The sequence below is a fragment of the Nannospalax galili genome, unplaced genomic scaffold, assembly GCF_000622305.1.
Source record: "Nannospalax galili isolate Female #2095 unplaced genomic scaffold, S.galili_v1.0 scaffold332, whole genome shotgun sequence".
Taxonomy (NCBI): Eukaryota; Metazoa; Chordata; class Mammalia; order Rodentia; family Spalacidae; genus Nannospalax; species Nannospalax galili.
In genome coordinates, this window is record NW_008333794.1 from 1,299,736 (window position 1) to 1,322,168 (window position 22,433).

A 22,433-nucleotide genomic window follows, 5' to 3' on the forward strand; every position below is an offset into this window, starting at 1 on the left:
TGGTAGATGTGGAGATCAGAGGACAACTTTTGGGAGTTGGTTCTTTCTTTCTACCACGTGGATACTGGGGATTGAATGCAGTTGTCAGGCTCAATGGCAAGTGTCTTTGCCCCTTCAGTATCTTGCCAGTCCTTTTCTTTCTCCTCTTTGATTCTCTTCTTCCTTTTCAGATAGGTTCTCACTATGTAGCTTAGGGTGGCCTTGAAATCCAGATCTCCCACCTCAGCCTCCCAAGTTCTGGGACTGCAGGCATTCACCAGCAGGCCAGGCTTGAGTTGGGGTTCTTTGACTCAGTGCAGTGCCTCTGGTGTCCATTCATGTTGTGGCATTTATTAGTGTGGCTTTGTGCTGCAGAGCAGGACTCTGCAGTACAGTTGTATATCATACTTTGCTTACCTGTTCTTCTGCTTAAGGATATTTGGACTGTTCACAGTTTGGGAAATTATAAATACAAAGATAATTATGTACAAGTTTTTGTATTAACATATGTTTCCTCTCTTGCATAAATACTGATACCATATGCTAGGTTACATGGTAAGTGTACCTTAGCTTTAGAAGAAATTGCCAAACTTTTTTCCAGAATGACTGACCCTTTTGCATTCTTACCAGAGAGGTATGAAAATCTGCATTGCTTACCATTTTCATTTACTCTTGGTAATATCTTAAAATATTTGGCCTTTCAGATAATTTTGTATAGTCTCAGGGTGGTTTTGGTTTACAGTTCCCTGAGGAAGTAGCATTGAGCATCTTATTCAGATTGTGTGAATAATGTGCTTTGGTGAAGGTTTGGGCCCATTCACTCATTTGAGTGTTTGTTGGGTGGGAGTCAGTTCTTCCTTTCTACCATGTGGGTACTGGGAATCAAACTCAGGTCATCAGGCTCGGCAGCAGTGCCTTTACCCACTGAGCCATCTCACTGGTCCATCTAATATCAATTTGAAGACTTTTCATATTTCATTCTCCTGGTAGATTGACCACACTCCAGTAGATGGCCCCACACCCAGAAGTATATGAACAGCACAAATTGGAGTTGATGAAATATCAAATAAATAAAAATAAGACATGAAGTTCGGGGGTTAGGGAGGTGGAGGTGGATCTAGGAGGAGTTAAGGGGGAGGAGTTAGGGCAAATATGATCAAAATGTGTTGTATGAAATTCCCAAAGAATCAATAAAAATATTTCAAAAATCAATTTGGCAGCCATGTGTGGTGGCATACACCTTTCATCCCATCACTTGGTAGGTAGAGGCAGGCAGAGCTCTTTGAGTTTTAGTTTGAGGCTAGCCTGATCTATATAGCTAGTTTCAGGCTAGTCAGAGCTATATAATGAGACCTTGTCTCAAAAAAAGAGAAAAAAGGAGAGAAAGAGGAGGAGGAGCAGGGGCGGGGGGGAGAAGGAGGAAGAGGAGGAAGAGGAATCAATTTGCCATATTTGTTTGGGTCTATTTCTGGATAGTTCTTTTTTTACTCATTTTTGTGTCTTTCCTATCACCAATTCACACTATTGATTACTGTGGCCCAGTTAGAAGATGAGCACTCTAACTTTATTCTTCCTTGAAAATTGTTTTGGCTATTCTAGTTCCTTTCCTTACCATAGAAGTTTTTAGAATAAACTTCTTTCAGAACTTTGATGAGAATTTATTAAATCTTTGGGTCAACTTGGAAAGAATCAACAACTCCAATTCATAAATCTGGGGTGCTCATTTATTTAAGTTTTCCCAGAATATAGATCCTCAGTGTGCTTTGTTAGATTTATACTTAAGTAGCTTTTGGAGTTATATTCAATAATATTGTTGCTTTAATGGAGATACTGTGTAAAATGGGAGTTATTTATTCTTTAAATGCTTATCTGAAACTTTCTCTTTTAGAAAAAATTAAAGTAAAAATTCAGTTTTAGAAATGGATATGGGTCTGAGACTGAGGAGATAGATGGCTCAATGGGTAAAGCACTTACCACACAGGCCTGACAACCTGAGTTCAGATTCCCAGAATCCACACAAAAACTGGACACAGTAAGGCAGATGTTCATAATCCCAGTGCACCCTACTGGGAGATGAGAAGCCAAAGGAGAATCACCAGGAGCTCATGGGCCTTGCAGAGTGAACCAGAGACCCTGTCTCAAACAAGGTGGAAGGCAAGGATGACACTGGAGATTGTCCTCTGACCCCATGTGCACATGTGGACCATGCCTCTAGACACATACACAGCCACACACTCAATAGACACAGGCCAATTCAGGTTATCCATTTCTTCATAGGTTTGATAGTTCATGGCTTCTACAGTTTTAAGAAATGCAATCATTTTCTGTGAGCCATCACATTCATCTAGAGCTGATGGTGTTCTCTTCTTACTCTGCTGTCCGTGCAGTCTGTAATGACACCCTTCCTCACTGATTATAGGCGGTTTGTGTCTTTTGCCCTTTTCAGGTTGGTTAGAGGTTTTATTCATCTTACTGTTCTTTAAAAAAGCAATTTTGGGCCCACTGATTTTTCTCAATTGTTCTTTGGTTTTAATTTCATTATTTTATTTCCTCCATTCCCCAGTTCAGGACATCAAACCCATGTTAGGCAAATGCTCTACCACTGAATGACATCTCCAACTCCCTCCAGATTCTTCCTTACTTCCTTTTTTCTTTTCTCCTTTTCTTTTCTTTTGAGACAGGTCTCACTATAGCTCTGACTGGCCTGGAACTTGCTATGTAGGCCAGACTGGCTTCGAACTCACAGAGATCCACCTGCCTGTGCCTCCCAAGTGCTGGATTAAAGGTGTGTGCCACTAAGCCCAGCTCCCTCCACTTTTCTTTTCTTTTCTTTCTTTTCCTTTCTTTTCCCTTCCCTTCTTTTCCCTCCCCTCCTCACCCTCCTTCCCTCCCTCCCTCCGTCCCTTCCTTCCTTCAAGTAAGCAGGGAGAGTAGCCGCTAAGAAGTATTCCTTCATGATCTGTGCTTTAGTTCCAGCCTCCAGGCTCCTGCCTTGAGTTCCTACACTGACTCTCAGTGATGGATTGTCACTTGGAGGTGTAAGATGCAATAAACCTTTTCTTTTCTTGGGTTGCTTTTGGTCATTTTATCACAGCAACAGAAAGAAAACTAGAACACCCTCCTTTAAATTTTCTCCCTTTAGCCTCTCCCTTTTGACTTTTGAGGCTTTTGTTAGGTACACACTCAGGATGGTGTATGTCTTAGGCAATTTACTCATTTTGTCATCATGTCATGTCCCTTTTTACTCCTTGTAATTAACTTCTTGCCTGATGTAAATGTCTCTGGTGTTCTTATGATTAATGCATCTACAACATTGTTTTCCAGAGTTTTATCTTTTGTTTTTGTTTTTGAGATAGGGTCTCAGGAAGCCCAAGCTGGCATCAAACTTTGTGTACCTGAGGATTACCATGAACTTCTGGTTTTCCTGCCTCCACTTCCCAAGCGCTGAGATTACAGGAATGCACCACCACAATCAGCTTAGTAGATTTGATCTCTTGTAGACAGCATATAGTTGGATGTAGTTTATTTAATGCAACAATCTTTTTCTTTTAATTCATTTGATTAGACTAAAGATAAGAGACTAGCCAGAGATAATATTTAAGTGGATAAATATATTTTACAGTGAAATTTTATTTATAAAATATGATAGTGAACTATACCTGCCTGGGGTGGGCTAAAATTCCAAAATCCCTGGTTGCAACTCTTATTTATTATAGATATTGATTTCTTGAGTTTAGGTCTAATTTTTAAAAAGTTTTTCTGCTTTCCAGTTCTTACTTTCTTTTTGGAACTATGAACGTTTTCAATTTCCATTTTAAAGTTATCTTGAGTTTTTAAAATCTTATATCTTTATATAATTTTCTAGTTATTTTTTAGTAGTTATACTTAAGGGTTATTATGCACATTGCACTATATACACTTGACTTTCCAGAGACCATTTTGAAAAACACTGTCACTTTAAGTGGAGTATAGGACTCTTTCCACCACAAGTCCCTTCCATTCTCCCTTAATGTTGTACTGGTGTCACAGGAAATGTGGTTCAGAGAGATGGCCTTTCTGTATGGCAGACATGCATACAAAAAGTACTGCCAGGCAAATGTGAAATTTTTCACTCAATAGTCACATACTTCAAATGAGAGAAATGGCCCATTTAATGTACTCAGATATTTACCATTTATGTTTCTCTTTGTGCATTTCTAAGATCCCAGGTTTCTTTTTATTTAAATTTTATTTATTATTTTTATTTTATGTGTATGCATGTATTGCCTGCATGTAGGTAAGTGCACCCGTGTCGTGCAATGCCCGTGGAGGTCAGAAGATGCTGTTGGATCCCCTGGGACTGGAGTTCAGACAGTTGTTAGCTACCATGTGGGTGCTGGGATTCGAACCCAGGTCTTCTGCAAGAACAACCAGTGTTCTTAACTGCTGAGCCATTTCTCCAGCCCCCCAGGTTTCTTTTAAAAATATTTTATTATTTTTATTTTATGTGTATAAAATGCATTGCCTACATGTATGTAAGTGCACTCATGTCATGCAATGCCTGCGGAGGTCAGAAGAGGGTGCCAGATCCCTTGGAATTGGAGTTACAGATGGTTGTTAGCCACCATGTAAGTGCTGGGAATCAAACCTGGGTCCTCTGCAAGAGCAGCCAGTGCTCTTAATCATAGAGCCATCTCTCCAGCCCCTGATCCCAGGTTTCTTAGCTAGTTTTTCCTGTGGTTCTGGAGCTGGAAAATGTGTACATTCTAGGCACTGATCTGCATACTCAGTCCTCCAGGTTTCCCTACGGTTTCATCTCTTTTTTCATCTGCTTCTCATCTCTAGGAACTTTGTTTAACTTTCTTTTCTTTTTAAAATATTTTTTTATGTTATGTATATGAATGTATTGCCTGCATGTATGTAAGTGCACTCGAGCTGTCCAATGCCTCTGGAGGTCAGAAGAGGGCATCAGATTCCCTGGAATTTGGAGTTACAGTTGTTAGTTGCCCTGTGGGTGCTGAGAATCAAATCTAGGTCCTCTGCAAGAGCAGCCAGTGCTCTTAACCACTAAGTCACCTATTCAGCCCTTAACTTTCTTTTCAAGAATAAGTCTGATGGTACTAAATTCTAGTTTTCTTCGTCAGACTGCTGTATCTTGACTTTACCCTGATTCTAAAAGAATATCTTTGATGCCATATATGTTCCAGATATTTGTTTTCAGTCCTTTAGAAATCTTGTCCCATTCTTTCTGAACTCCATGGCCTGAGAAGTCTGGTCATTTAAAATTGTTCTCTTATGTGTTACCTGTTACTTTTCTCTTTACTTTTGGTATTCAGAAGTTTGACTATAAAGTTCTGGATATGACTCCCTAAATGTCTTTGACAATTCACCTCCTTTGGGAACGAGATATCCTAAGCCCACCTTGAAGTTTTTTTACTCTGTACCTAGAACCCTCTATTTCCTTAGGGACCAGACCCCAATCAAATCATCTGGCTGAGTCCTGTAGCAACTTCCTTATTTTGCTTTTAGTTAAGCCCTTCACTGTTGCAACTAATAAGAATTATCACCTAATGGCATTCAATAAAAGTATGTTAAATGAATGAAATCCAATAGACGTCAGGCATGGTGTTAGTTCTCAGCCCTAACTGCATACTATAGTAATCTAAAGACCTTTTAGAGCTGTTGAGATGGATCAGTAGGTAAAGGAGCTTGTTGCCAAGACTGATTACTTGAGTTCCATTCCTGGGAACCACATGGTTTAAGGAGAGAACCAATTCCTGCAGGTTGTCCTCTGACTTCCATATGCATGCTCACACTTACAAAGTAAATAAATAAAAAAACTTAAATCCTTAATGATCTTTTAAATGATATCAATGCCCAACCTCCATACCAAATATTATAATTTAATTTGACAGTTAAGCCTACTGGTTATAAAAGTAGACTTTGGGGACAGATGATCTTTAGTCTGAATTCCAAATTCACTATTTACCTCCTTAGGTGCTTCAGTTTCTGTACCTATAAAAGAAGACTGATACTAATATCTACCTTGCAGGCCGTTGTGAGAATAAACAAACTAACCTCTGCATAGTGCTCAGTGCTCAGAGCAGCAGGCAGCATGGAGTCAGCATCAGAGGTCAGCTCTTCCACTTTTTTTTTTTTTGTCTTTGAGATAGGGTCTCCCTGTAGCCCCAGCTGGCCTGGAACTCACTATATAGACCAGGCAGGCCTCAATCTCACAGAGATCCTCCTGCCTCTGCCTTCTGAGTACTGAGATTAAAAGCATCCTCCATCATACCCAGCTACCAGAAGTCAGTTTTATGCTTCAGACTAGAGTAGACACAGGGAATGTAAAGGAAGTTCTGCTAGGCAGGTAGGGGGAGGCCGGGAGACTTTTCAGTCCTGAGGGAAGGAAGGCAGGAAAGCAGGGAGGCAGGGAGGCAGGGAGGCAGGGAGGCAGGGAGGCAGGGAGGGAAGGAGGGAAGGAAGGAAAGAGCGAGAGAAATGAATGAGAATGAGATGGAAATATTGCTGGGTCCCCAAGAAGCCAGCTGAGGATGCTGTGCTGAGCTGAATGCAAAGTTCCTCATGCCTAGACTCTGGAGGAACCCTATGCAATCAGGGAGATGTGGCAGGGGGGCCTGCTTCCAAGCCTGCCTGCTGCAGAGCTTCCTTGTAATCCCAGAGGGAGGGAGGCATAGCAGCAGGCAGCACATTAGGGTGTATCCTACAAACGTGTAGTAGGGATGAGGGGTGCTATACTAGAGAGTTAGGAGGAAAGAGCTGAAGATCAGAACCTGGGAGTTAGATGCAACTGAGTCACAGAGAGCCAGCAGCTGGAGCAGAGCCAAAGCAGGGCTTTGTCAGCAGAGAGTAGGCTGATCCCTCTGTGGGGTGTACAAGAGTCCCAGGCACACCTGAGCTAGAAAACATGCAATTCAGGGCTAGAGAGATGGCTCAGTGGTTAAGAACACGGACTATTCTTGAAGAAGACCCAGGTTTGAATCCCAGCACCCACATGGCAGCTAACAACTGTCGGTAACTCCAGTTCCAGGGGATTTGACAGCTTCTTCTGTCCTCTGCGGGCATTGCAGGACACGGGTGCCTTACCTATATGCAGGCATAACACTCATACATGTAAAATAAAAATAATAAATAAAATATTAAAAAAAGAAAACATGGAATTCAGTTCACCAACGTTTTCATCAAGATGGTCACAGTCCAAGCTATGTGGTCCCTTTAAAGGCAGGATTCCTGGGTGCCAGGCATGGGCACAGGAACCATCTGCAGATTCTTAAAGCTATGTGTTGTCCTTGCTTGGATGTTCTTATAACTGAAATGGGTGCCTGTCACTAGGTACTGTCTGCTACCACTGTCTCCTCTCTGTCTCTGGGATGAGCTATTTCTGTCTCTCCTGTGCAAAGTGCCCACTTCACACTCTCTCCCTTTGGACACTGCTGCTGAATCTTCTTAATTAGTTTCAAACCCCAAAGCTGACTGCCTTCTCCGGAGAGGAGTATAACTCTTTCTTTTATCCTTTAAAAGCAGTATTACTGCATAAAATTTATATGCCATACATTTCCTAAGAGTGCAAAATTTAGTGGTTTTTAGTATATTCACATGATTTGTGCAGCCACCACCGCTGTCTGACTTCAGAATAACACTATCCTCAGCCCCAAATAATCCCTGTACCTATTACAGTCACTTCCCCTCCACCTTCCCTGCTCCTTGGCAGCCACAGACCCATCTCTGCCTCTGTGCATTCACCTTCTTTTGGACATTGCAAATCAGTGGGATCTAAGGCTATCATGATCTTTTGTGATTGCCTTCTCTCACTTAGCATAACACTTTCAAGATCCGCTTATGTTATGACATGCATTGGCACTCTGTTTTATTGCCAAATACTATTTTGTGCTGTGAATATGGCATGTTTTATTTACCCATTCATCTGTTGATAAGCACGTGGGTTGTTTCCACTTTGGAGCTGTTACACACACTGCATTTGTGGGTATTCCTGTATGAGCTTCAAAAAATGATTTATTTTTATTATTTTTTAAATTTATGTGTGTGATGCATGCACATGCTTGTGTGACTAAATGTCACATGTGTGGGTGCCTGTGGAGACCAGAAAAGGGTGTCAGATCCCCTAGAGCTGGAGTTACAGGTTGCTGTGAGCTGCCTAGTATGGGTGCTAGATTCCTAACTCAAGTCCTCTGCAAGAACAGCAAGCTCTCTTAACTGCTGAGTCATATCTTCAGTCCCTGCCCCTTCCCACTCCCCATGAACTTTTGTATGGGCACACAGATGGATTCTCTTGTATGTATACTAGGGAGAATTGCTGGCCACTCTAGGTTTAACCTTTTGAGGAACTGTGAACTGTTTCACAACAGCCACACCTCTTATGCTCTTACCAGTGGATTCTGACTCCCCCAGTCCTTTTTTGTTACAGTAGCTTTAAGAGGATGGAGTGTGGCCTGATTGTGGTTTCTACTGCATTTCCTTAAAGGCTGATGGTGTTGAGCACTTGGCCATGTGTTTACATTCATTAGAGAAATGTCTATTCATATTCAGGTCCTTTGTCAGTTAAAAAATTCATGATTTGTCTTTTTGTTATTGAGTGAGATTTCTTTATATAGTCTAGATACAAGCAGATACAAGCTTTTGTTGTTGTTGTTTGGTTTTTGATACAGGGTCTCATAATGTAGCCCTGGCTGGCCTGGAACTTGCTATATAGACCGGACTGGTCTTGAACTCACAGAGATCTGCCTGTCTCTGTCTCTGGAGTCCTAGGACTAAAGGTGTGCGCCACCATGCCCAGCTAGATATAAGTTTCTTATCAGATATGATCTGCAATTTTTTTCTCATTCTGTCAGTTGTCTCTTTTTTTCTTAATGATGTCCTGAAACTTATTGTGTTTCATATATATATATATATATATATGAAAGTTAGTATAGAGAATTTTTCATCTTACACATACTTGGTCAATATTTGTATTTTGAGATGCCTATGTTTTCTTCTAAGGTTTTTAAAATAGTTTTAGCTCTTATGTTTACATTTTTAAAATCCATTTTGAGTTCAATTTTGTACATGGTGTGAGATAGGGGGTCCACCTTCACTTTTTTGCACATGAATATCCAATCATTCCTGTACCATTTGATGATAAAAAGAGCTTTCCCAATTAATTGTCTTAGAAGTTTTGCTGCAAACCAAGTGATTATAAATAGAAGGGATTACTTTGGGTCTCTCAAGTCTTTCCTACTGAGCTGTATGTTGTTATCTGTATGCTACACAGTTTGTATAGTCACAGCTTTGAAGTAAGTTTTGAAATTAGGAAGTGTGAGTCTTCCTATTTACTCTTTCTTAATTTATCACTTTTATTTTATGTGTATGAGTGTATTGCCTGCATGTGTGGAAGTGTACCTGTGTTGTGTAATGCTTGTGGAGATCAGAAAAGGGTATTGGATCCCCTGGAACAGGAGTTAAGGATGGTTGTTCGCTGTCATGTAGGTGCTGGGAATTGAACCTGGGTCCTCTGCAAGGGCAGAGCAGCAGTGCTCTTAACTGTTGAGTCATCACTCCAGCCCCCCCTTTATTCTTTTATAAGATTATTTTGGCTATTGTGGGTCTTTTGCATTTCCATGTAAAATTTAAATCATCTTATTAATTTGACCATTTATTTGGGTTATTGTTTGCATTTTTTTTTCAACATACAAGTTCTGTTCCTTTTGCTAAATTTATTGCTAAGAATTTTATTCTTTTTGATGGTACCATAAGTGGAATATTTTCTTAATTTTAACACTTGGATTGTTCATTGCAAAACTATTTAAATATGATTTCCTGTATGTTAATTTCACATTCTGCAACCTTGCTGAACTTGTTTCACAGCATTAATAGCTTAAAAAAAGCAACTTCTTAGGATTTTCTAAATGTAAGATCATGTCATATGTAATTAGTTATTGCTTTCTAATCTGGGTGCTTGTATTTTCCTTTCTTCTGTAACTGTCCTGAGTAGAACCTCCTGTAAGATGTGAGCAGAAGTGGCAAGGAGATACATTCTTGTTCTGATTTTAGGGGCCAAGCTTTCAGTCTTCCACTGAAAGGTTGTGTGATGTTAGCTTTAGATTTTCCATAGGTGTGCTTTGGCAGGTTGAGACTTTCTAAGGGTGCTGAGGGTTGACATCATGAGTGGCAGCTGTATTTTGTTGTTTTTTATTTCATCTGCTAAAATGATCATCCCATTTGTGGTTTAGTCTACTAATATTGTATTGATTAATTTTCAGATAGTGGTCCGACCTTGTATGTCTAGGATAAATCCTGCTTGGTCATGATATGTAACGCTTTTTGTGTATTGCTGGATTCAGTTTGCTAGTATTTTGTTAAGGAGTTTTGTGTCTGTATTCATAAGGACATTATTAGTCTTTGATTTTTTTGGTATATATATGCATACATGTGTGGATGTGTGTGTGCCTGTGTGTACAGGTATATGTACACATGGGTATACATATGGAGGCCTGAGGTTGACATCAGGTGTCTTCCTCAATTGCTCTCCATTTTTTTGAGACCACATTTCTCACTGAATTCACTGATTTAGTGAGCCCCAGGGATCTTCCTATCTCTGCCTCCCTAGCACTGAGATAACAGGAGTATGCCTGACTTTTTTAACATGGATTCTGGGGGATCAAACCCAGGTCCTCAGGCTTACACTTTGCTAACTGACCCATCTCCTCAGCCTCTGAGCTTTGATTTTTTCCCCCCAATATTCTTGTCTAGTTTTGATATCAGGGTAACATGCTTGGCCTCCTAGACTTCATTTTTTCTTCCTCTGATTTTAAAATTGATATTTGCTCTGCTTTCTAGGAGGTTCCCTCTACTATGTGTCAATGTAGATTAAATTTCTGCTATGGTTTTTAATTTCCAGGATATCTGTTAAATGTCCTTTTCAACATAGCATCTCCTGTGTCTCTCTGAGGATGCTTCTCCTGGCCTGGTGCCTGGTCCCAGTTCCTCTGGGCTCCTCTTCTTTGTTTTGATTTCTGCCTTTTATATGCATGCTTCCATTGAGTGTCTGGTGATCCTTGGCTGTTTGCTCATCTTTAAGCATGAACTAGCCATAATCTCAGCACTTGGGATGATGAAACAAAGAAGGATCACAAGTTCAAGGCCAGCGTGGGCTGCATAAAAAAAAAAAAAAAAAAAGCATGGAGCACCACAGCAGGTTGTTCTATGAGACTCATTTCAAATTGATTGGTTTGCCTTTACCCAATCATGGTCCCTGGGGGTATAACTGCTGGCATTCTGGAGGAATGGAAGAAAGCTGGGGATCTCAAGCCAGCGGGATCTTTCACTTAATCCCTGTTTTTAGTGCTGGTCACCTGAACCCAGTGCCTGTCTTCACCTTTGTCTCTTTTTGGGTGAGGGCTGACTCATTAGACAGCAAGGCAGGGCATCAGGTAGTTTCTGTCTTTCATACAATCTTCATGCTTTCAGCATCCTCCTTACTCCCTCATCCAGAGTCACCTGTTGTTCCCAATTCTTGGGGGGTATCTGGGACTCCATGGCACCAATCAGGCTCTTATTTTCTTATTGCAGTTTAAGATTATACTTTCTCAGGCCTGGTTAAGTTACCTTGTATCCATCTGCTTCCCAGCCTCCAAACTTTGTTGCCACTTTCCTTTATCTTTTTCTGACTCTGCTCATTCTATCATTTTAGGAGAGCTTGGAGAGAAAAGGGGTTCAGTTTACCATTTTAACTGAGAACCAATTACTATTTATTGTATCCCAATGTATCTGTATTTCCAATCAAATGTTGAATATCTCAAAAATGAACCCCAAATATCTGGTCATGGTATAGTTCAATAAACTTCTATTGAATTGAATACATTAAAAGAGATTGGGAGTGGTGGTGTGTGCCTTTAATTCCAGCATTTAGGAGGCAGAGGCACTGACAGTCTGATTTACATAGTGGGTAGGCCAGCTGGGCCTACAGGAAAACCCTGTCACAAAATAAAACAAAACAAAGCACAACATAAAACAATACAACACAAAATAAAGCAAAACACCAAACCAAATCAAACCAAACAAAATGATATTAAAAGCCAGGCCTGGTAGCTCATGCTTGTAATTCCAGCACTCAGGGAGGCTTGATAGAAGGATGTCCATAAGTTGCAGTCCAGCTTGGGTAACAGTACTTCAGGCCACTATGAGTTACCGAATGAGATACTGTCTAAAGGGAAGGTCCAGGGTGGGGTGGGGTGGGGAACTAGAGAGATGGCTCAGTGGTTAAGAATACTAGCTGTGGCTGGGTGTGGTGGTGCATGCCTTTAATCCCAGCACTTGGGAGGCAGAGCTCTGTGAGTTCAAGGCCAGTCTGGCCTATATAGTGAGTTCCAGGACAGCTGGGGCTACAAGGAGACCCTGTCTCAAAAAGACAAAAAAAAAGTACTAGCTGCTCTTGCAGAGGATCCAGGTTCAGTTCATAGCATCCACATGGCAGCTAACAACTGTCTGTAACTCCAGGTCCAGGGGATCTGATGCCCTCTTCTGGCCTTTATACACGTGGTACACTTACATACATTAGGCAAAACATTCATACATATAAAAGAAAAATAAAACAAGTTGCCAGGCATGGTGGCACATGCTTTTAATCCTAGCATTCAGGAGGCAGAACCAGGTGGATCTCTATAAGATTGTAGCCAGCCTGGTCTAAATAGTAAGTTCCAGGTCAGCTGGATCTACAGGGAGACCGTGTCTTAAAAATACCAAAAATAAAATAAAATAAAATAAAACTTTGCCAGGACCCTTGTACACCCCCGGGGTTTTTCCCAGACTTGCCGTAGTAGGCTTCGTTTCCCATACTTCCTTGTGCCCCATTTATCTCAGCTCTGCTAGGACCCTCCGTGCTCCCAGATCCCAGACCTGCCGTGTTGTTTCCTTTCCCACACCTCAGCTCTGCTAAGACCCTTTCCTATCAGCCAGCCTGTTTGCTTAGCAACCACCTAGCCCACCCTGCTCCAGAACTATGAGGAGTCAACCCAGGAACCTCAACTTAAAAGCAGCACCTATCCATAGCTTAGCTGAGACTTCTTACATTCTGTATACATGTCAACATAAAGTGGCTCCAAAACTGAACACTAAATACTACCCAGCCAGGCCATAACCTGACAAGTTGAGGAAACAACAAACAAAAATACAACCAACCAATCAACAAAGATGAAATCACTGACCCCTACCAAGAAACACTACCACATGAGTCCAGGTGCCTAGGTCTCATTGAAAAAAAAACACACACACACACCATGAATAACCAAGATAATATGTCTATTACAGAAATTAGCACCCCATCATAATGTTTCCTTAAATGGTAAACTAATGGATGCAGAAGACAATGATTTCAATAAATCATAAATGTGTTCAAGGAACTCAAAGAGGATACCAGTAAAAGGCTAAATGAAGACTGAAGACACAGTTGAATGAAATAACTAAAACAACTAAAACATTAAATTAGAATTCAATAAAGAGAGTCTCTGAAGAAAAGTCAAACTGGGGGGCTGGGGAGATAGCTCAGCGGTTAAGAGCACTGACTGCTCTTGCAGAGAACCTGGGTTCAATTCCCAGCTCTCACATGGCGGATACGAACTGTCCTTAACTCTAGTTCCAGGAGAATCCGAAGCCCTCTTCTGACCTCCACAACACTGCATGACATTGGTGCACTCACATACATGTAGGCAATACACTCATACACATAAAATAAAAATAATAAATCAAATATTTTTAAAAAATTAAAAAAAAGAAAAGTCAAACTGGACTAAAACTTAATGTGAAAAACTCAGGAACTTAAACAAAAAGCTTAGAGGAATGAAACAAAAAGGAAATAGATGAAATGGAACCGAGAATATCAGATTTTGAAGACAAGCTTGGGGAAGTGGATTGCTAAGTCAAAGAAAATGTCAAATTTGAAATAACCCAAGAACAGAATATGTAAGACCTCTGGGGCACTGTGGAAAGACCAAACCTACAAATCATAGGCATTGAAGGAGAAGAAACTCAGGTCAAAGGCACAAAAAATATTTTTAATAAAATCATAGAAGAAAATTTCCCAAATCTAGGAAAAGATATCAATGTACAAGAGGTATATAGAACACCAAGTAGACAGGCCCAGAGAAGAAACTTCCCATGTCAATAATAGTCAAAACTCTAAATGTACGGAGCAAAGAAAAGATATTGAAAGCTGTGAGAGAAAAAGAGAAAGTCACATACAAAGGTAGGCCCATAAGAATAACAGCTGACTTTTCAGTGGAGACTATGAAAGCCAAAAGGGCTTGGACCAGTGTCCTACAGGTCATGAAAGAACAGAGATTCCATTATACCCAGCAAAACTATCAGTTGTAATTGAAGGAGAAAGAAAAACTTTCCATGATAAAAACAGAATTAAGGAATTTATATCCATGAAACCAGTGCTACAGACAATATTCAATGAAATACTTCTGTCTGAAGAGAAGATTAAACACTCTCAAGAGGGCACAAAAAATGAACGAATTAACCCAGAACAGTCAACCAAAAGAGGTCTACGAAAACAGCACTACGACACCAACATAACAGGAATTAATAAACATCGGTCAATAACTCTCAATAATAATGGTCTCAACTTCCCAATAAAAAGACAGACTGATTGGATTAGAAAACAGGATCCATCAATTTGCTGCCCCCAAGAAACATACCTCATCAACAATAATTGACACCACCTTAGAATAAAAGAATGAAAAATGATAGTCCAAGTAAATGGTACTAAGAAACAAGCAGGTTTCAAACTAAAAGTAGTCAGAAGAGACAAGAAAGGTCACTTACTACTCATTAAGAAGATATTATAATCCTAAACATATATGCACCACACACAGGGGCAACCAATTTTATAAAAGAAACTTTATAACATCTAAAATCACACATTGACTTCAACACAGTGACAGTGGGTGACTTCAATACCCCATTATCACCAATAGACAGGTCAACCAGACAAAAGCTAAACAGAGAACCCTGGAGTTAAATGACACTATAAATAAAATGGACCTTACAGCTATCTACAGAACATTCCACCCAAACAGCAGTCCATGGAACTTTTTCCAAAATTGACCACAAGCCAAGTCTTCATAAATTTAGAAAAGTTGAAATATCATCTTACGCTGGATAGCTTTGTTGTCAACTTGATACACTTGGGTAGAGGGGGCCTCATTTAGGGAATTGCCTCCATTGGACTGACCTATGGCCATATCTGTGGGGCATTTTCTTGATTGCTGATTGATGTGGGAGAACCTATCCCACTGTGGGTGGTACCGCCCCTGGGCAGGTGGTCCTATATTGTAGAAGAAAGCATGTTGAGCACAGGCCAGGGGAGCAAGCCAGTAGGCAGCTATCTTTTATAGTCTGTGCTCCAGGTTCCTGCCTGAGTTCCTACCTTGGGCTCCTTCAGGGATGAACTGTGATCTGGGAGATGTAAGATAAAATAAACCCTTTCCTCGCCCAAGTTGGTTTTGGTCAGTATTTTAATCACAGGAATTGAAAGTATCTAGGACACATCCTGTATTCTATTTGACCACAAAGAATAAAGGTAGATATCAACAACAATAAAAATGGTAAAAAGTACATAAACTCGTGGAAGCTAAACACATTATTGAATGAGAATCAAGGGAGAAATCAAGAAGAAAATTGAAAAATTCCTAGATTACAGCCTTAGCCAAGGAGGACATTGTTGTTCAAGAAATAAGAGATATTAAAACAAAACAAAAAAAAAAAAACAAACTCTGGAAAGTCATCTGAAAAATGGAGGAGAAAGCTCTTCATCATGGGAACTTCCAAGCACATAGTGAAATGGTGATGGAACACAGCCTCCAGTGTGCACTGTCCAGCTCCAACAAGGATCACATGCATTGGTGTTTCAGAATGATTCTGGCCCTTCCTTCCGCTAGAAAAGTCTGCTGTAGTAGACTCAAGCAGACTTCAGACAGTATATAATGATACACCTATAAACACTTCAAAATAGTTTCTAATTTTCAGAATGTTCTTTTAATTTTGATCTATCATGAAAATGCAACACCATTTTTACCCCTAAAAATTAATAATCCCTTAATATTTAACACTCTGGTCCTTATTCAGATTTCCTGAAATTGCTAAGAAGTATCTTTTATGATACTTGTTTGAATGAAGGTCCCTCACTGAATTTGACTCATGTATCTTTTTTTTTTTTCTTGGTCTTTTTGAGACAGGGTCTCCCTATAGTCCCAGCTGGCCTGGAACTCACTATGCAGACCAGGCTGGCCTTGAACTCAAAGATCTGCCTGCTTCTGCCTCCTGATTAAAGGTGTACACCACCACACCTGGTGACTCATAGATCTTCTAAAGTCTCTTTTTTTTTTGTTATTGTTGAAGATCTTATATGTGTATACATGTACATGTGGAGGTCAGTGGATAACCTTAGGTATCATTCTCTTCTACTTTTTGAGACAGGGTCTCTCATTGGCCTGGAATTTTGCCAAGTAGGCTGGGCTCGCTGGCCAAGGAGCTCCAGGATCTGCCTGTCTCTGCCTCCCATCCTGCCAGTGCGGGGCTGCCACTGTGTTCAACTTCTTTTCTTTTTCTTTTTTGAGACAGGGTATCCCCATAGCCCTAAGCAGGCCCGGAACTCACCATGTAGACCAGGCTTGCCTTGATCTCACAGAGATCCTCCTATTTCTACCTCCCAAGTGTTGGGACTGAAGGTGTGTGCCCCCATGCCAGGCCATGCTCAACTTTTTACAGGGGTTCTGGGACTTGAACTCAGGTCTCCATACTTGCAAGCTATACTAGTTTGCTTTTCTGTTGCTGTGATAAAACACAGACCAATACCAAAAGCAACTTTGGAAGAAATGATTTATTGGCTTACAGGCTTCAGTCCATTATCAAGGGGAGCCAAGGCAGGAACTCAAGTCAGGAACTGAAGCAGAGACCATGGAGGAACGCTGCTTACTGGATTGCTTCCCTGGCTTGCTCAGCTACCTTTCATATACAACCCAGACCCACCGGCCCAGGGATGGCACTGCCCACGGTGGGCTGGGCTCTCCCACATCAATTAGCAATTAAGAAAATGCCTCACAGACATGCCCACAGGCCAATCTGATGAAGGAAATTCAATTGAGGTTTCCGCTTCCCAGGAATCTCTAGTTTGTATCAAGTTGACAAATACTAACCAGTATACAAGGCAGTGCTTTACCAACTGAGTTAACTCTAACCTTCCAAGTCTCTTTTAATTCACAGTGAAAACCTCATTTTCTAAGTTACCTAATATTTTAATCTGACTTCTTCCAAAATTTTAAGAGCTTGGTGGGTTATGTGTCTCCCAGGTATGTGCTGGCTTAGTGCTTCAGTTGGTGGGTCATAAATCAGCTGGATGGTCTATTACAAAGGCATTCTGCCTTTTTACTGATATAGCTAATGAGACTTTGGAGTCATTGACCTGTGGGTTTATTTATGCTTAAAAGTCTCCCTGTTACATTGAAAATTATGACTCCACGCTACAGAATGTAATGATGGTACCCTGGACATGTAAGTTCAGCAATAAGTATGTTAAAAAGTGATAAGTATATACTAGGTATTATTTTAGAAATGCTTTCAAGTGGTTTCCTTCAGCTGGTGGTAGTGGGCAGCATAAGGGTCTTCTGAGTTGGTAGATAAAGACAGATGACATCCCAAACTTCTGGCAATTCCTCTACTTCCATGTTCTTCCTGTTTTGAAATCTCTTTCAGTCCTACAACCAGGCATTTGCCTCCCTCTCCTGTTTCTTTTCCCTTCATAGTCAACTACTATGGAGCAGCTTCCATATACCCCATGCATTAAAAGGTCAAACCCACAGACTCCTCACAGGCTGAAGATGTTACTGCATTTGATAGTGGTGATGCTCCAGAGTCTGGGGAGCTGTTCCAGCTCTTGTCAGTGCCTCACTGCTCCTGGAGAGCATGCACTAATGATCAAGCCAAGTAAGGAAGGTCAAAATCAATGCTAAGAGCTCATGAAACATTTAAAACTAGACCAGTACCTGCTCCGTGAAATCCTCCGCAGACATAGAGCTTTCCATCCACAGCACCTGCATTGGTGGAATTAGTTCGGAGTGAGAGGAGGGGACTTGGCATGGGTGGGCCCTCTCGCCAAAAGTCCCCATCAGGGTTGTAGATCTCCACCACATCAAGGCATTTTCGAACTTGTCCTTTGTCTCGGCCCACACAGCCAATTCCACCTACAGAGAATGAAGCATAGAAATAAGAAGTTAGGGAGCAGAAGCCCCACTGTGGATATCCTCCCCTCCCAGCGGGGAGGCGGGGCAGCACAGGACTATGGGCCTCGACTTTTCTTTGTTGCTTCTTTCTAAGATCATTTCTAAGCAATAGTGTTAAGCACTAACTTCCCATTCCCCCTTCCCTAGCCCCCGGGACCCACCATTATTCTATGGACCTGACTATACTAAGGACCATATATGACTGGAATCACACAGTATTTATCCCTCTGTGATTTGTCATAGTTTTGTCAACGCGACACAAATTAGAGTCACCTGGAAAGAGAGAACCTCAATTTAAGGATACCCTCAATCAGATCAGCCTGTGCCATATCTGTAAGGTATTTTCTTGATTTCTAATTGATGTGGGAGGGCCCAGCTCACTGTAGGCAGTGCCACCCTTCGGCAGGTGGGTCTTGGCTGTATAAGAAAGGTAGTTGGGCAAGACAGGGGAGCAAGTCACTGAGCAGTGTTCCTCTATGGTTTCTGCTTTAGTCCTTGCCTCCAGGTTCCTGTTTTGAGTTCCTGTCTTGGCTTCCCTCCATAATGGACTGTAAAGTGTAACATGAAACAAACCCTTTCCTCCCCCAAGTTGGTTTCGGTGAGCATTCTATCACAGCAATATAAAGCAAACTAGAACAGGGTTAAAGGAAGACCAGGAAGACTGGAAACCCAAATGGCCAGGGCCTCTCCTTTTTTGGGGTGCTACAGTGCATCCAGGAGCTGTTCACTAAATTTAGCTCATTATAGATAAGGTGCTGTGGTAAGTGACAAGGAGCTGAAAACATGAATAAGGCATTTTCCCCCTACTCTTTAGAAATTAATGGAGTAGGGGCGGGAGAGATGGCTCAGCAGTTAAGAGCACTGGCTGCTCTTGCAGAGGACCCAGGTTTGGTTCCCAGCACCCATGTGGCAGCTAACAACCATCCATAACTTCAGTTCCAGGGGATTGGATGCCCTCTTCTGCATGTATGTATATACACACAGGCAAAACACTCAGACGTAGAATAAAATAATAAAGTATTAAAAAAGAAATTTGGCCAGGCGTGGTGGCACATGCTTTTAATCCCAGCACTCGGGAGGCAGAGGCAGGCAGATCTCTGTGAGTTCAAGGCCAGTCTACATAGTGAGTTCCAGGACAGCTGGAGCTACAGGGAAACCCTGTCTCAAAAAGACCAAAAAAAAAAAAAAAAAAAAAAAAAAAAAAAAAATTAATGGAGTTGAAGGGACCATGTATGCAAATAGAATAAAGGACACCAGAACAGGCATCTTAAGAGCTATTTTAGAGGTGCAGAGATAGTAACATGGAGTAGACTTAATATGTACAGAATTACATATTAAGTCCAACCCTCCCTGGGGGAAGGAGTAACTGTGTAATAATATCCAACCCACTGTGATCAGAGCCAGTCTGCAGGTGATTTGTTTTTTATTCTCCAAGTCCCAAGAAAAAAGGTTTTAAATGTCAGGGTCATGGCCCCTGACCTGCAGGGTGGCTCCTAGACTGAGATGGACTCCCTGGAGGGAGGGACACTGTTGTATTTGCAATCATTCCTCTCATCCCTCATCTCATTCCAATGAGACCCACTGCTGATCTGTATGAGCCATGAAATGACTGTACAGCACTGGCCTCGGCTATAAGACCTCTCTCAGGCAGAAGGCCCTGACAGGGCTGCTGCATATGTGGGCTGATGGCTGGTATTGGGGTATGCTGAAAAAAAAATACTTTCATCTCAAAGCCTTTACTGTAGTTTCCACTTGCTGAGAAGTTTCTCTTCATCTCCTGGTCTTCTCACTGCCTGTTAGACTCTCTGCTCTTCACTGCTTTCTTGTCTTGCTCACTGACATTACCCTAAGCACCTTCCACAGAGCCTGACACATCAGTGTTTAGAATAGGTGTATGAGTAATGCCTCTTTCTTCACTTGCTCCTTACTTTATCCCTGTCCAGGTGGGGGTATGGTAAGCTCATAGAGGGCAATGGCTACTTCTCTGTGCACTATGAATGTCACTGAGCCTGCTACACAGTATTCAAGGAATCCGGGAGGGCTAATAAGAGCAGAATACTTTGCTACAAATAGGTCCTTATGCCAGGTGTGAAAGGTGAAAGAAGACGGGAGGAGCTTGTTCCTCCTCTGCTCATGGTGCCTGGCCTGTTTCCTGCCTCAGAATGAATTCAGAGACCGAGGCCAGGAGCTCAGGAAGCTCTTAGATGCCTTCTCTCTTATCTACCTAGATAAATAATTTAGCCTATTACAAGGCCAAGTCTGAGCTGCCTTATTTTGAAGAAGGAGACACACTGGCCTCAGCTAACCACACAGCTCTGTGCTCATAGGCAGGCCCACTTCCAATGTAGTACTGTGGTGGTGGGACACGTCCTAGCCTAAGAAAAAATGGAACCATAAAGAAGAGCGTTTATTTTTAGTATCAGAATGTCACAACCACAGGTAAGAACACAATGAAACCAGGTTCTAAGGCCCCCTTGGAAAAGCTGCCCTGTCAGGGCACATGCAGAGTGGGTTTTATTCTTGACGGTTTGGGATAATGAGAGCACTGATTATCTTTGTTGCTCTGTACCAAAAGTATTTAATCATAATGCTTTAAACTAGCCTTGTGAAATCTATCCTTTCTCTTTTACGGCAGTTTACATACTCTACTCCGAGGTGACCTGAGCTTATTGGGTACTCTTTGTCCTGACTGCTGAAGCTTGGATGCATTCTGTGTCATTGGGTGTAAATTCTACCTCAAGCACACTCCATTAGCAGTAGACTTAATGAACTTAAGGTGAGTCTTGATTAGATAAATAATCAAATAAAGGCCTGATCTTTATTAATGAGTCATTGCCAGCACTACAAGCACAACCTTTTGATGAGCGAGAGCCTAGAGTGGGATCTGCACTTTTGTAGAATTTCAATAAGGCAGCTCCGTATCTTTAATTTATGTGCTACCAGAACCTCCAAGCATGACTTTTCCTTATTCAAAACCAAGTTAGTGAAAAGAAATTATCTTCCTAAATCGTGACCAAATGTATCCCCAATGCAAAATATATACCTAGATTATTCTGGGGGTGGGGGGAGAAAATTATAGATTGCCACTCTTTCCTCATTTTATTCCTACAAAGATAAAGATTCTTCTTATGTTGGGCGGTGATAGATTCTTTCATTTCTGGGGGTGTGTGGGAGTCGGCCTGTCATCCCACCGAAAGCCCAGCAGGCAGCTGGCTGAGGGCAGAGGGACTTGCTGCCGGTTGCTGCCTGGTTTGCTGAGGAACACAGTGGGGCTGATATCCATGCCCTTCTCCTGCAGGGTGGCCTCAAGGTGGCAGGCTGATTCTATCCTGCTCTGAGCTTGACCCAAAAGAGGAGAGGGATTTCATGATAGTTCTGACAAGCTCCTGAAGTTGCTGGCATTGCTTAACAGCTTTTAGGGTAGAGTGGGGGAAATGACTGTGAGTGGTGGGTAGGGGCCATACATGAGCCATGGTAAAAGCATGAAGACTTTTAGAAACAGAGCCTGGTTCACATTCTTGTGTTACTACTTTTTAATTCCTCTAAGCCTCAACCATTCTCTCTTTAAATTAAGAATAATATCACCAATTTCATAAAATGTAGCAAAGATAACACAGCTTAGATATCAATGTAGAACAGAAGGCAAGGAGGAAACCACAGTACCCATAGGCACTGCCAAGGGAATTTTCTTTTATATATTTCCCCTCTTCTACTGTATATAAACAACCTGGCAGGCATGTAACCAGTACTCAGGTGATAATTCTTATTCTCTTTCATGTTTTGTGTTTTTTTTTTTTTTTTTTTTTTTTTTTTTTTTTGAGACAGGGTCTCCCTGTAGCCTCAGCTGTCCTGGATTCACCATGGAGACAGGCTGGCCTCAAACTCACAGAGATCTGCCTGCCTCTGCCTCCTGAGTGCTGGGATTAAAGGCGTGCCCTACCACGCCTGGCTTTTTAAAAATATTTTATTTTTTCGGTAATGTTTTTCACATCTACTAATTATTAAGGAGCAAATTTTTATGCTTTGAAGAATTAAAAAAATTTTTTTTTACACCCACTTCCCAGATGGCACCCTCCCATAGCCTCCCTCCCCTCACTAGAGCCCTTATACTCTGATATCCCTGCTACTGTCTACTGTGTTGTCGGCACCCCCAGCCATTCCCCACTTCTTGCCTTTCTG

The 22,433-nt window shown here is 41.5% G+C and overlaps 1 protein-coding gene across 1 annotated transcript in view; it reads right to left on the reverse strand.

Annotated features, from left to right (window-relative positions):
* Positions 1-22,433, reverse strand: part of Kbtbd12 (kelch repeat and BTB domain containing 12) — a 77,190-nt gene that overhangs the window by 16,521 nt on the left and 38,236 nt on the right. The window contains exon 5 of the mRNA XM_008828560.3: positions 18,018-18,215. Within this exon, the coding sequence (XP_008826782.1) occupies positions 18,018-18,215 (198 nt within the window). The remainder of the gene's footprint in view (positions 1-18,017; positions 18,216-22,433) is intronic.